Source organism: Neophocaena asiaeorientalis, unplaced genomic scaffold, assembly GCF_003031525.2.
Source record: "Neophocaena asiaeorientalis asiaeorientalis breed wild unplaced genomic scaffold, Neophocaena_asiaeorientalis_V1.1 scaffold505, whole genome shotgun sequence".
NCBI classification, from domain to species: Eukaryota; Metazoa; Chordata; class Mammalia; order Artiodactyla; family Phocoenidae; genus Neophocaena; species Neophocaena asiaeorientalis.
In genome coordinates, this window is record NW_020174704.1 from 382568 (window position 1) to 397570 (window position 15003).

At 40.5% G+C, this 15003-nt stretch overlaps 1 protein-coding gene across 2 annotated transcripts in view; it reads left to right on the forward strand.

Annotated features, from left to right (window-relative positions):
• SIM1 (SIM bHLH transcription factor 1) overlaps positions 1–15003 on the forward strand; it is a 67560-nt gene that overhangs the window by 27512 nt on the left and 25045 nt on the right. For both annotated transcript variants that reach the window (XM_024759328.1, XM_024759327.1), the window contains exon 10: positions 13862–14030. In XM_024759328.1, the coding sequence (XP_024615096.1) occupies positions 13862–14030 (169 nt within the window). The remainder of the gene's footprint in view (positions 1–13861; positions 14031–15003) is intronic.

Below are 15003 nucleotides of genomic sequence, written 5' to 3' on the forward strand. Positions count from 1 at the left end.
GTGTAGATCATGATTGGCAGCAAGGTAACCGATTGCAGGCTAAGAAGTCCAATTTTAATTCTCACAAGGACATTACCCAGGGCAGGTCCTGTGTATCTCATTACCTGAGCCAGAGAGAGAGAGCAGTTGTGCCCAGGTTGACTTTTGTCCTGTTGGGATGATGTTGAGTAGATTTTTGTTCTGCTTTGAATGTGATTTTTGAATATTTTGTGGGGCTGACTTCTAATAGGAGTATGCATCTCAGCAAATTTTAAATTGAAGAATCTCTCTAGAGTCAAAATAGTCTTTGCCGATTTATTACGTTTTTAGGAAGTGTTGCTAATTATTTTAGGTTAATGTAATTAAACTTTTCTTTTGTAAAGGGAAATTCCCAGGCATTGCTGCTGCCTTGCCCCGGAGAGACTGGAAGATGGTTGTCAGCTCCAAGCTGAAGGAGGGGTGGGAAGGTGCTCTTGTTTGCTGCCAAGCTTAGAAAGGTTGGGGAATAAGAAGGACTCGCATTTGAGCGGCGGTTATTTTGTGCCAGAGGCTCAGAGAGGCCAAGTGACTTAGCCAATATAACACAGCTCAAGAGTGAGCATACCACCAGGGCCCAGACTCCAGAGCCCATCCAACTTCCTCTTTGGTATGCTGTTTTTAAGCTGGTAACATTGTACTAGGGTGAACCATATGAAATTGCCACTTCTGTATATTGAAATAGTCCAAAATTGGCAATTTTATGATTCCACCTATTGCTCAGGAAGTAATAGGATGTTTTGCAGAGATTTTACCAAGGTCTATGGATAGTTCACTCTCTTGTTCAATATGGGGTCTTCATTGCTTCCCAGAAACAGTCAGCTGCCATGCGGTATGCTCACTTCCAGGCCCCAGCCCATCTCCCCTCCATCAGTTTAAGCACCAATGGTCATGACATGTTCACAAAACAGCAGTCCAGAAGCATCACCTGTAGACAATTATTTTATTTAGAACATCTAATATTTTACCAGGATTCAAATGCAAGCTGCTGTCTTTACTAGAAGGATATCTTTCCTTTGATTGATTGCTAAATAGATAGAGCTTGTGAAAGGATCTTTTTTTTTTTTTTCCCTGGGATTTCTTGTTCAAACAGAATTTGTTGTATCCACATCAGTAAAGCCGTGCTAATATGGGCTGCTGGCCAGATCGTGGAAATAGCCTCATTATATTGAACTGGATGTCATAATGGTACCCATTAAAGTGGGATTCTCTCTGTGTTTGTACTTTTAAATCCAAGTCCCTTGCCACTTTTTACATCTCTCTGAGAATAGCAACATTCTCTAGCAATGCAATCTGAGAATGTGCTGGCTCTCTCCTCCTACTATTGAAAACCACGATAAAAATAGAATCCTGGTTTCAGAGTATTTTTAGGGGTTTGTGGCTTGCTTCTGCTCCTCCGTCATTCATTTCACTCTCTGCGCTTGTGATGACTGTAATGTGTTCTGGTGGCTGAAGGTAAGGACCCACGAGATTTACTTCTTTCAACACTCCCATTAATTGATATCGGTGTCCAAATATATGACAGGAAAAGAGCAGCATTTTTTTTCCTCCAGAACACAGACCTACAAGAGAATGGACTTGAGGATGTGGGGAGGGGGAAGGGTAAGCTGTGACAAAGTGAGAGAGTGGCATGGACGTATATACACTACCAAACGTAAAATAGATAGCTAGTGGGAAGCAGCTGCATAGCACAGGGAGATCAACTCGGTGCTTTGTGACCACCTAGAGGGGTGGGAGGGAGACGCAAGAGGGAAGAGATATGGGAACATATGTATATGTATAACTGATTCACTTTGTTATAAAGCAGAAACTAACACACCACTGTAAAGCAATTATACTCCAATAAAGATGTACTAGTCATTAAGAGACGAGTAACGTCACAGCATTTCTATTAGCTGTCGAAATCTTGCTACAGTCCTGGCAAAGTGAAGTATTTGTTGTGCTGGATTTGGGTAATGGACCCCTGCAGGGTTACAGCTCAGAAATGCTGGAAGGATGAAGCCCACAGAAGGGAGGGCAGAGTGGGTGTCAATCTCATTCCTGCAATTAAAGCAGTTCAAGAAATAGCAAAGTGCAGGGTGGTATTTATTGTGAGGGTTAATTGAAAACCAGGGGAAAATATTTAGAGACGCTACGTGGCATTTCACATTGTAATCACTTTTCTATTTGTGTCTCATCTTGTTGACTCAATAGGACCTTCATTATAAACAAATTTCTATCATTAGAATTAGCTTAATTTCTGTGACTGTAATTAAGAGGATGGTAAGAAATGTTGTAGTGCCTAGTCCTCTCTACTGAAAACTGGGCGTGTTTCTTGCATTCACTCTGCAAGTATTTCCCCAGTGTCTACCACATGCCAAGCTCTGTGGTAGGACTCTGGTATGACTAAGACAGACAAGGTTCCTACCCTCATGGAGCATAAATTTTAGTGGGAAGAAATAGGTAGTACTTATAAACAAGTAAATATGTTGTATAATGTCAGGAAATGAGGGGGAAAAAAATTAAGGGAAAAAGAGATGGAAGTGGTCAGGGAAGTCCTCTCTGAGGACTCTTAAATGAAGGGAGGGAGGCAGCCATACCAAGACCTGCAGGGAGAATATTTCCAGCAGTGGGAAGCAAGTACAAAGGTCCTGAGGTGGCAATCAGCTTGACAAGTTGACAAATGGAGGAGGTCACTATGGCTGGAGCAGAGAAAGAGAGGGGAAGAGCAGAAAAAGAGGATGCTAGAATAGGCAGAGTCAGATCATATTGGGTCTCAAAGGCTCTGGGAAGCCATTGGAGAGTTTTGAGCCAAAGGCATGGCATGAAGTAATTTAAGCTTTGAAAGGATCGTCTGGATGATGTGGAGAGTAGGCTTTGGGGTGGGTGATGGGAAGAGGCAGGGAGACCAGTTAGGAAATGATTGTAATTGCCTAGATGAGGGAAGATGATGGCTTGAAAGAGGGAGGTTGTGGTGAAGGATCAGATTCAGGATGTTTTGAAGGTAGACCAATGGGGTTTGCAGATGGACTGGATATGAGTTGTGAAAAAAATAGGAGTCAAGAGCAGCACCTAGGTTTCTAGTCTGAGCAACTTGAGTGAATCATGGGAAGAAGCAGATTTGTAGGAAAGGGCAGCAATCAAGGGTTGTGTGTGGACATGTTTAGTTTGAGATGTCTGTTATTCATCAGAGTGGAAACACCAGGTAGGCAGTTGGATCTGGGTGTCTTGGAGTGAGGAGGTCTCAGCTGAAGATGAGGGTCATCAGCATATAGAATTTAAAGCCAGTGGAGGGGCTGAGATCACTAGGGAGTGGGTGTCAATAGAGAAGCAGCCTGAAGACCAAGCCCTACAGCTCTGAGTGGTTTAGGGTCTGCAGGAATGGGAAATGCCCAAGAGGAGGCTGAAAGGAAGCAAACAGTCAGGGATGGGAATAGTTTGGTGAAATATATGCAGTCAGGGCAGGCCCTGGGGAACATGTGAATTTTGTCTTTGGAATGTTCCCCCCCTTTTCAGTGGTTTTCCATCTTCTCTGTGGTGCCCTCTCTTTCAACTGATTCTTTTAGTTTCTCTCATCCCTGATAACAACTGCTCTAGTTCTCAAAGCGTGGTCCCCTGACTGGTAGCGTCAGTACCATCCAGGAGCTTGTTAAAAATGCAAATTGTGGGCTCTACCCTAGACCTACAAATGAGAAACTCTAAAGACTGGAGCCCAGCAAGCTGTGTTTTAATACATTTTTCATGTGCTTCTGATGCATGCTGAAATTTGAGAATCACTGCTCTAGAGAAAGAAGCTTATAAACTGAATCAATGAAGGACAATAGATGAGACTTACCCTATTATCCTTTTCTGAGCCATCTGTCTAAAGCCAAAGAAATAAATGTCTAACAACAGATATTGAGCATCAACCACTAGACCATTCTTGAGACATCTTCATGGGAGCCAAGGAAACATCTCCAGCCCTAAAGATAATAAAAGCAGGCACCTGCCTATCCTGTCTTTAGTAGTAGGCTCTATTTATAACTATATATTCTGTATAGTATTATACAAGTTCTCTGACTCCAAATATGGCGACAATGAAAAAGTTGGCATTTCAGTGGGCAATTCAAAATCTCTAGCAACAATTCAGAACTTATTTTGTTAAAACACTGCTTATTTACCAGGCAATTTAAAATATCTGAATACCAAGGCACATAATAATAATAATGATAATGATAATAAAACATTTGTTGAATTTTGAATTCTTATTCATAAAATACATCTCAAATTTATTTTAGCTGTTTAAATAATAGAGTTTAATGTATATTTAGTTAAGCATTACAGTAGTAAGGACTTAAGGAGATTAGAAATAAATGAATCCAATTAAAGAACACATCTGTGAGATTTGATATGTCCTAGGTATGAATGAACTGTTTGCACAGCAACTGTAAAGAAACCGTTAAATGATTAACTATCTAGAAGAGGTTTAATCAAGAATAAATGCTATAGGACATATTTTAAAATATTTAAGTTAAACAGATGAAGACTTTGTGCATTTGAAAACATCGCATCGTGCCATCACTTTTTGCTGCATCTTTTCCCAGGGAGTTCGAAGACTGAGGTTCAACTTTTCTGTGATCTGCAGACATGTCAGGGCCTTGTGTTGTGTAGGAAAGGGCAGAGCTTCCAACAGTGCCATGAGGTTTGGCTTTGTGGGGCCTCCTCACACACTGTGGGGAATTGGGGGACCCTGAGATCTTGTGGATAGGATCCCAGTGTTGGGGAAAGATTATTTCTTCGCAATTACAGGTATTTTTCTGTTCCTGGAGTTTGTGTGGAGTTGAAAACAGGAGGTGTGCTCTTTCACCCTCTCTGCCAGAGGATTTTAGGGTTTAGGAATCAGCTTTGTAAGGGTCAGAAGAACTATGTGAGAAAGCTATTCCTGTGAGAATAGAACCTCAGCCAAATATAAGGTGTTAGGTGATGGATTCCCCCATCACATATCTATCTTAAATATTGGAAGGGTTTTAAAGAGAACATGTATTTGAAAAACATCAGCTTAATAATTGACAGTGAAAGTGAGAGGGATGGACAGAGAGAGTGGAGAGGTGAGACAGAATGCAAAGAGGGGGCCAGAAAAACGTGTGCATTTTATTTTCTATTTGTGAACAATTTTAAATGTAAGAAAAACTTGGTTGATATTAATATCATTTTTTTCTTTCTTTATATTTGGCTTTTTCTTCCCCTCCAGAAGTAGGCTAAAATTAGGGATTCTCCTGGGAAAGGAGACCGACCATTTTTAATTTACGCCTTTGATGAAAGAGGCAGCACATTTTGCATTTAATTTATTCGAATCTAACTTTTAAAGTCCACCTCAAGAAAATAAGAAACAACACAGCTATAAGATCAATAGGATTTGGAACTTAGACCAGGAAGATTCACAAACATACCTAAAACTTTAGTAGCTAGATATAGAATGAATTCTGAACGTAAAAAAATAAGTTCCTCAGAGCAAGAAATGTGCCCCCAAAGTAGGGTTTATGCCATTTAAACAATGACAAATATGTCATCTATAACTCATATGAAACTAAATTGTTTTAAGAAGCTCCGTGGCAAGACTTTCTTTTTTTCAGTTATAAGTAATATTTTAAGTTATAGTCTCCAAAGAAGGAAACATAAAGTCCTATAGTTCACTTGAAAGCCTTCAGAGACAGATAATTCTGTCAGGTAGGAAGGGTGGAAAATAGGTCAGAAAGAAAGTGAAATGTACAGGCACCAAGACAGCATAAAGTCATTTGGACATTTAAAAATTATAAATGGTATGCATGAGAAGTTGAACCTATGGGAAAAGACGTTTAGTAGTGCTTTCTCTCTTTTGTAATTTAACATTCACAAAGAAGAAACCCTGGATATATAAGGAAAAGAAATTGGGGAACCATTTCACAATGAGGTAGGAGTGCCTGAAATTTGCCTCAATTAGTGTTTCTTTTTCAATAATTTTTTTTCTGATTATAAAAGTCATACATGTTTATTACAGAAAAAACTAAGATAATGTGGAATGGTATAAAGAGAACATAAAGAACATCGTTAATTTATTTTCCAGAACTCCTCTGTTAACATTTTAGTTTTTTGCCTCCCACTATGGTACATGCATATACATGCCTATACAGCACATGTTGATTTAAAAAGAGAAAATTTTTCACATTGTCAATAGTATTTTTCACATTGTTAGAATAAAAAAAATGAATGACTGCATAGTATTTTATCACATTAGTAGGCCATAATTAAGTAATGCTTCTATTGTCGGTTCCTCCTATTTGTTTATAATTAAATACAAGAAATTATGCTGATAAACACCCTTGTATATAGACTTTTGATACTCATCTCTGATTATTTTCATAAGATATATTCCTAGAGGTGGAATTACTGGATTTAAGGTATGAACATTCCTAAGACTCTTGGTAAACATTGCTAGTTCACTGTCTTAGCAGTAGTATATAGAAATACCCATTTATTTCACCTTGCCTTCATTGAGATTTATTGTCATTTAAAAAATCTTTGCCAATTTGAAAGGCAAGAATGACATCTGGTAGCTGCCTTAATTCACACAGTTTACTAGTAGTGAGGCAAAACCTTAAAAAAATTATTTCTCAGCAATTTGTGCACTGCTTACATCCTTTTCATGTTTTTCTGTTGCAGAGATATTGTATTCATTAGTGATTTTTAGAAGTGTTTCTCTGGATGTTTAAAGCACTAGTCCTACTCACCCCTTCATTACAACTGTAATGGTTCCAAAGACATGGTTGAGGATGAAATTAATTTAGTATTCTAGTTTGCCTAAATATCACATATGCCATGCCTGAATTATAACTTGATAAAAAATAAGTGCATTTAATTCATATACATACCACTAAAACGGTAGCATATGATTTGTTTCTTTGACTTAAGATCTCACAGAATTTCAGAATGATCATTATTAATTATAATCTGGGAATTTAAGAATCCCTCACATAAACTTGCTTACTTAGCAGATATTTCTTTCTTATTTATGTAGAAAAGTTTGCCAGTTTTTTGAATTTTTGGTCATTCGGATTGGAGTAGAATAACAGTTTATTGCAATGAGAATTATTTTGTTAATTACTTGCAAGTGAGCGTCTGTTCTCTGTAAGATATTTGTGCTAGACAGTAAACAGAGACTGCTAGAAGAGAAGGAATTTAAGATATGCCATTCACTGTGAGACAGATTTACAAGTGCCAAATGAGGGTGGGACAGTGACTGGTAGAGGAGCTCAGAGGAGGGAGCAGGGAGAGATCACTGTGGCCAATGGGGAGAAGGGAACAAAGTCAGATGCAATATGGTGACTGGTCTGGATTGAACTATATTTCAACTTGTGTCGTGGGTTTGTATGAAAGTGTTACACTATCCCTGTTGTGAGGATGGTTGGTCTTGCCACATCTTACATTATAGTTTTTGACTTACTTTTTGGTTGCTGTTGTTTGTTTACATCCCTGTCTTTCCTTCTTGAAATCACAATGTGATAGTAAACCTCATTCACTATCATGTAATACTTACTCTCACGTACGAGAAGGGTAAGTCATCCCTTACTCTTGTGAGGCCATCTACTCCATAGCATGTTGGATGAAACCTACAAAATGGAGAAGAGGTTTCTAGGCAATGTTTATGGAAACCCCAAGACTTTTGGGGAACTACTAAAATCACCAAATCAAATGGAGAGAACCACAAGGGGCAAACACAAATCCACTTATTAGTATGAGAGAGACTATTACATTTCCAAGGGTGCCTTAGCCTAATTTCCCAGCAGATTGTCTAAGTCTGTGAGCCCCTCACAGTATGGAACCCTCCTTATCAGATATCTCTGCTGGGCTCTGTGGGGGCCTGAAAATGAAACAGAAAGTAGGTCTCTCTGCTGCAGAGGTTTACCCAGTGGCCAGGCAGCAACTCTGCCAGAATATAAAGAAGGTCATGCACTTCGTGTAACAGTGACTCTAGAATCCAATTAAAAAGTTTAGTATAAGGCAGTCATTCCTACTTAATCCGATCACGGTTTAATGCAATCCTTTTCTTATTTCAGTCAGCGCCTTTGGAGCCAAATCAATTGTATGTCTTTGTTTCCACGTTTTCCTCGGTAATTTGATCACCTTCAGCCGTTAAAAAACAACAAAAAAAGCTCAATTGGGAAATCTGGCAACATCTTTTACGAATTGCCACATAACATAAAGTCAACAAACTCCAGAACGGCTAGTTCCAAAACAGACATGACAGAAACCAAAAATTCAGTGGAAACAAAAGCAGAAAAGGGTAAGGCAGAGCTGAAGAGGGAAATTCTTGCAAAGAATCTTGACTCAGCATGAGCTGATCAAATACTGTTAATTACTTCTCTGTATAATCATCCCAACTCGCTCGAAGGCCGTACATATGTTGGTGCTGCTGTTGGCATCATGGATGCCAGTCTCCCAGTCAAAATGATAGACATAATATTGATGCATTTCTCTGAAGCTGACAGTACCTTTCAGCAGCGAAGACACCTTTCATTTGCTTTGCAAGGGCATCACAGTGAGCTTCCCATATGGCAATTTGGCATTTACCTTGTGAGTGGTCGTGGAATATTGCTTAAGGAAAGGCTGAGAAGGCCAATGATGCAAAAATAACCCCTTTTATTCTATTGGAATTTGAGTAATTCCAAATATGTACATGCCCATTATAAAGTTTAGAGTAGACTCAGATGGTTAATTCTGCAAATTGAATGATTTCTGACTGTCCATAATGGAATAAGAGGATTACTTTTGTCTGTGTAAATATGGGTGAGATTGACAAGCTGCAAGTCCTAGTGATTGCAAATTACCCATTTCACATAGCTTTCAGAGCCTAGGTACCTGAGGATGTCTATGGCGCTGGTACAAGTCATTAAAAAGAGAATAAAAAAAAGTAAATTGAAAAATATGCCAAATGGCATATGTCAGTTCCTCTTTCAATATGCCAATCATATCTGGGAGAACAGCGTGAGCTGCCCTTGAGAGGGTTACCTATGGGGTCCTTAACGTGGTCTATGAGACACTTCTCAAGAAAGCTTGAGCGGGGCTGAGTCCTTCCTTTATTAAAGTCACCTAAGTCAAGCTCCTCACCATACTCATTTCAGAGTCTAAGTTCTGTGCACCCACATATTTTATTTTGTCCCACTCCACAGGGAAGCACTGAACGGCTTTACTAGGCATACACCTAACTTTGAGGATGTGTGTGTATACCAGAATACACCTCACTAGGGGAAGGGGGAGAGGTAGAACCAGACTCTTCTTTGTGTCTGAGTTGGGAGGAGGGAAATGGAACTCAGTAATGTGATTCCCATCAGCATCTAGACCTTTAATCTATACAAATGAAATACTCAATTTAATAGAATTCTAAAAGTAAAACAAATGCTTTGTTCTCAGTGAATCTGCCATGCAGAGTTGCTCTTGGCAGTACATCAACCGTACTTGAAATGTCTTTAAGTGGGTATTTTTTTATTGTGCTTTTCATCCTAACACATCTTTTGAGCTGTTAGAGTCTCGAACAGAGAAACAGGAAGGCCGAGCTCCTCTCTGAATGCCAGGTCTGTTTTGCTCTATGGTCTTCATTTGCTGACTTAGCAATAAAGAACTTAATGAACTTAATAAATATGTTGGCCACACTACAATACAGTTTAGAAGCTAAAAAGGAACAGAGCAAACGAAAATGAGTTTGAGATAGAAAGGAAAGAAATACAGCATAGGGAAGTGTTTGTAATGAAAGGTATTACAGTTGCTACCAAAGTGAAACTATCGCTTTGGGGAAATCAGGTGCCAAAAAGTGCCATCGAGGGTGGAAGTGAAGAAATAATACTATTTATTGAGCATTTACTATGTTCTAGGTACTGGGCTATAAGCTTTCCACACAATATTTCATCTGAACCTCAGCACATCCCTGTGAATTTTATTTATTTATTTATTTTTGCGGTACACGGGCCTCTTGCTGTTGTGGCCTCTCCCGTTGCGGAGCACAGGCTCCGGATGCACATGCTCAGCAGCCATGGCCCACGGGCCCAGCCGCTCCGTGGCATGTGGGATCCTCCCAGACCGGGGCACAAACCTGTGTCCCCTGCATCAGCAGGTGGACTCTCAACCACTGCGCCACCAGGGAAGCCCACATCCCTGTGAATTTTAAAGAGGAAATTAAAGTCTAGACGGCTTGTCACACAGTAAGAGGCTCAAACTGGGATCTACCTGACTTCACGATCTACTGCTTAATTTTGGCAGATTTGTTTTTGTATTTTTTGGTGCACCAGAACATTAATATTTTAACTGGTGTATCCAAAGTGTAACTCTTTTTGTATTTATTAGCTTTTTCATGTGTATATGTAGAATTTAAAAACATTTACTGGCTTTCAAATTTTATTTAGGCCTATTTAATTTGGAGTGTTTTCTTCATTGGAAACTATGCAAAAATTTTGGAGCGACTTTTTCAGTAGTTGAAATGCATACTCTGGGGTCTGATGTGTGCAAGAGAAAAGTGAATCCTTGTTTACTCTCTGCTTGTAGCCATGAAGTCTCTGTGCTGAAATGTTGCATTAAGAACGAGTCGACAAAAATGATTTGACCAGTTTTCAGGGGTGCATGATTTTTGCTGTCAGTCTTAGGGACTGGATGGATACTCTGCTGCCCAGCAGACAGAAGTACATTTGACACAGAAGATGGTCAAGGATGGAGACTCTACCTCCTGTCAGAGCCTAGCTTGCTCACTGTCATATCCATGTGATCTCAGGGCCAGGTGGGTCTGGGGACTCACAGCCCACAAGGGTCTTTTTCCCCAGAGAAAGGCTTTTGGGTTCCAAGTTATTAGTCGTCATTGAAGAAAAGAGTCCTTGTTTAGTTGCATCCTTACCTTCTTCCTCTTCCATCTATGTGAACTCTTGTGCAAAATGCCATTGGCGGCTTCCTTGGTGGCGCAGTGGTTGAGAGTCCGCCTGCTGATGCAGGGGACATGGGTTCGTGCCCCGGTCTGGGAAGATCCCACATGCCATGGAGCAGCTGGGCCCGTGAGCCATGACCTCTGAGCCTACGCATCCGGAGCCTATGTTCGGCAAAGGGAGAGGCCACGGCGGTGAGAGGCCCGCGTACGGGGGGAAAAAAAAAAAAAAGCTATTGGAATAGAGTAGGTCTTGACTCTAATCTTCTAGGAACTTAGAATCCACTGGGAAAGATAAGACATAATCTCTTGAAAAATAAGATTAGAGGAGGAAAGAAATAAGCTCCTGGTTCCTTCCCCACTTCTCTCAGGAACTGGCCCTGGTGCCTTGGTCATGAGGGTAGTGGCTTAGTCCTTCTGCTCATTGCTGTGTCCCCAGGGCCACCACAAAGATGCTTAGTAAACACATACTGAAGGAATGGATGGGCTTAGCAGCTGGGAAGGGCTTCCTAGAGGCGAGTGGGATCTAAGATAGTTCTTTATAAGAGGGGTTTTATAAGTATGTGTTGGAGCAGAGAGAAAATCAGGAAAGTATAAGGTCAGTTTGGGGAGAACTGTTTTGGATGAAGTGAGGGGCTAATGAAGGAAAATTCTGAGATATTGTCAGAAAAATAGGTGGGCACCACATTTTGGTGGGCGTTGAGGTTCTGACCAGGGAATGCTCAGAGCCTGTGCCATGTGTTGTCCTTGGGAGTCGATTAGAGCTTACAGTGTATAGCAAACCAGTGATGTGATCAGACTCCCCAAGCCCAGGAGACAATTCCCATGCCTACCTTCTAAATTTTGGTTTTTTTTGGCCACGTGGCAGGTGGGATCTTAGTTCCCCGACCACAGATCAAACCCATGCCCTCTGCCATAGAGTGCAGAGTCTTAACCACTGGACTGCCAGGGAAGTCCCTACTTTCTAAATTTTTGTTACTCACATAGGTGAATTTTTTTTTTTTTTTTTTTACTTTCACTGAGTAGATGGACTGTTTGATAAGAAGCCATTGCAATTTGGTGACATCTATCACTACACTCCAGTTAGTTGCATTGATATTATTGGACCTGTTTTAGCTGGTTTCTATTCCTGGTCACTTGAGGAGGAACTCCTTGCCTGAATTATACTTTTGCTTTTGCCGGATCTCTCTGTAGAAGAATAGGTAGGGAAAAGGAAAAGAAGGTTAATGAATAGTCGCTGAACCATGGACATCTGCCAGTCACTTTTACATATATAATTTTATCAATTTGTTACACTGAATATAGCTATCTTAACCTGAAGAGCATTGAAAATGCATGGAAAATGTTTAAAAAGGTGAACCCATTAGAGAAAGGAAAAATAAGATAAGAAAAAAATAAAGGAAGCCGTGGAGTTTTTTGCCCAAAATGCCTGACCTGAGGACTTGTATACTTGCTAGAGGTGGTGACACATCAGCCTTGGGCTCAGGGCTTTGTGACTTCATTGCAAAGAGGGAAACATGATGAATGATATGGTTCACAGTGCTTGTGAGATAAAAAGAAATCAATTACTCAGGAGCAGCTCAGCTAGTTCTGGAACCTGAGAGAAAATGCTCCCACGAGTCCTCACAAAGAAGACTCTGAAACATTTTAGTCAGGCTGCCAGTGGGAAGGAGTAAGGAGTGAGCTGAGACTCCCCGCTGCCTGGAAGCAGCCCGAGGTGGTAGCTGGGGCAGGGCCAAGCTGTCATCTGTAGTCCCTCAATGCCTCAGCAATACCTTTGTAACGAACTTTCTGAGATACACTCTTTATCCCGGTCATATCACAGTCTGCAGTTATTATGTTTATTTGTTTATTATTTCTTCTCCCCAATAGATTGTAATCTGCACAAGGGCAGGGACTCTAAATGCCTTATTTATCCTTTCATCTCCATATAGCACAAAGTCTGATATATATTAGGAGCCTAATAAATATTTACTGAATGAAGGAGTAAAAAGAACTGGTGGGGAAGTGTACCCTAAGGTAACTGAATTAGTTGGCCTGTTGAAAGGGATTTTTAAAAAATATATAATTTAATTAATTAATTAATTTATTTATTTTTGGCTGTGTTGGGTCTTCATTGCTGTGCGTGGGCTTTCTCTAGTTGCAGCAAGCGCGGGCTACTCTTGGTTGCGGTGTGCGGGCTTCTTGTTGTGGTGGCTTCTCTTGTTGCAAGCACAGGCTCTAGGCGAGCGCAGGCTTCAGTAGTTGTTTCACGTGGGCTCAGTAGTTGTGGTTTGTGGGCTCTAGAGCGCAGGCTCAGTAGTTGGGGCGCACAGGCTTAGTTGCTCTGTGGCATGTGGGATCTTCCTGGACCAGGGCTTGAACCCGTGTCCCCTGCATTGACAGGTGGATTCTTAACCACTGCGCCACCAGAGAAGTCCCGAAAGGGATTTTTAACTAATAGCTAGATACACTAGTTTGCTAGCCATACGACTATTTGGAATGTTTACCTAGAATGATTGATCTAGGAGCAGCTGATAGAAGACATTCTTCTTGCCCGTGATCAGATAGCATCAGATGGTCAATTGTCTATGGTACTCATCCCACACAATTTTTAGAGTAAATTTTATAATCCATATCTTACCAGTGAGGACACAAAAGCTCAGCGAGTTTGAATTATAGATTTATTTTCTACTTATATAAAAATAATGAAAAATGTATTTTTTAATCAAGACATCTTCATGAGTATATCATATAATTTAGCTGTGGTACCTGGGGCAGCTACATTCAGAGGCATTAGTTAAACGTTAGGCACTTCTAAAATAATCAAGGTGTTTGTGGAAACCAGTTACATGGTTAACTTTTTCTTGCTTCCTTTTTGAATATGAATGGCTGTCATTTCTGGTAAGAGAACATGTGTATCCATTTCCTGTGGTGGCCGATTAAGGGCTGTGTCTTCCCACCCTGCAGAGACACGGAATACAAAGGGCTGCAGCTCTCCCTGGATCAGATCTCAGCCTCCAAACCAGCCTTCTCCTATGCAGGCAGCTCCACTCCTGCCATGACTGACAGCAGAAAGGGGGCCAAGTCCAGGCTCTCCAGCTCAAAGTCAAAGTCCAGGACTTCCCCATACCCTCAGGTAGGTGCACGGCCATTTGGCCACTTCCTGTTTCTGTGACTTTCCTCTCACAGGAGAGGAAGTATTGAAGCTGTTTGGAATTAATTATCTGGCTTTAGTACATTTAAAACTTCTATAAATCTGGAAAGCTTTCTAAAAATATCTTCTTCCTTTAAAATAACTGTGCTAGTAAAAATTTGAAGTGATCTTGTGGTTTACTGCTTTTATATGAAGGTTGTGAGAGACTTAGTGGCAGTCAGAGCCATAACTTTATTTCAAGGAGATTGGTCCTAAATTTTTTCCTCTACACTGATTAACCAGAAAGAAGTAGCCAATATAGAAAAATATGGAAAACAAGAGCTTGATGTAGAAAATTGAATCTTAGGACAGGAACTGAAGTCAAAGGATAAATTGAGAGGTGGAGGCAAAAAGATCAAGGATACGTTTCACCATGAGATTTGAGCACAGATGGACTATTTATGGGGAGGAATGAAACAAAGAGGGTCTTCCAGATGGCAGGAATGGTAGAAAAAGCAGCCCTCTTCTCATCTTTGCAAGGTGGTGAGCTGATGAGACCCAGAGGAGGTATTCCAGAAACACTGCAAGGTACAAAGATGAGTCCTGATGCTCAGAAGGAAAAAAAGAATGTCTTTCTTCATTAGCCACTGAGATATAGAAGCTTGTCTGCATCAAGGTGTAGGGACAACTCTCTGCTGGCCTGAAGGAAGTGGGACAGAACTGAGGATTTCCCACACTCCATACCCTGTGACCACCTCCACCTTTAAGGGTGCCACATCCAAATTCCTGCAGTTCATTAGAGTAACTCAGGAGATGATTCCTGGGCTAGTATAAAACCAAGCTGAATTCAGAGGCATTTCATCAAGGTGGTCTTTATCATTTGTGTTTCTAAATATATTTTTTTAAGTAAAAATGGCAAACCAGTGAGTCCAGAAACTATTATTTTCTTACTTATCAGAGCTATATTATTCTGTTG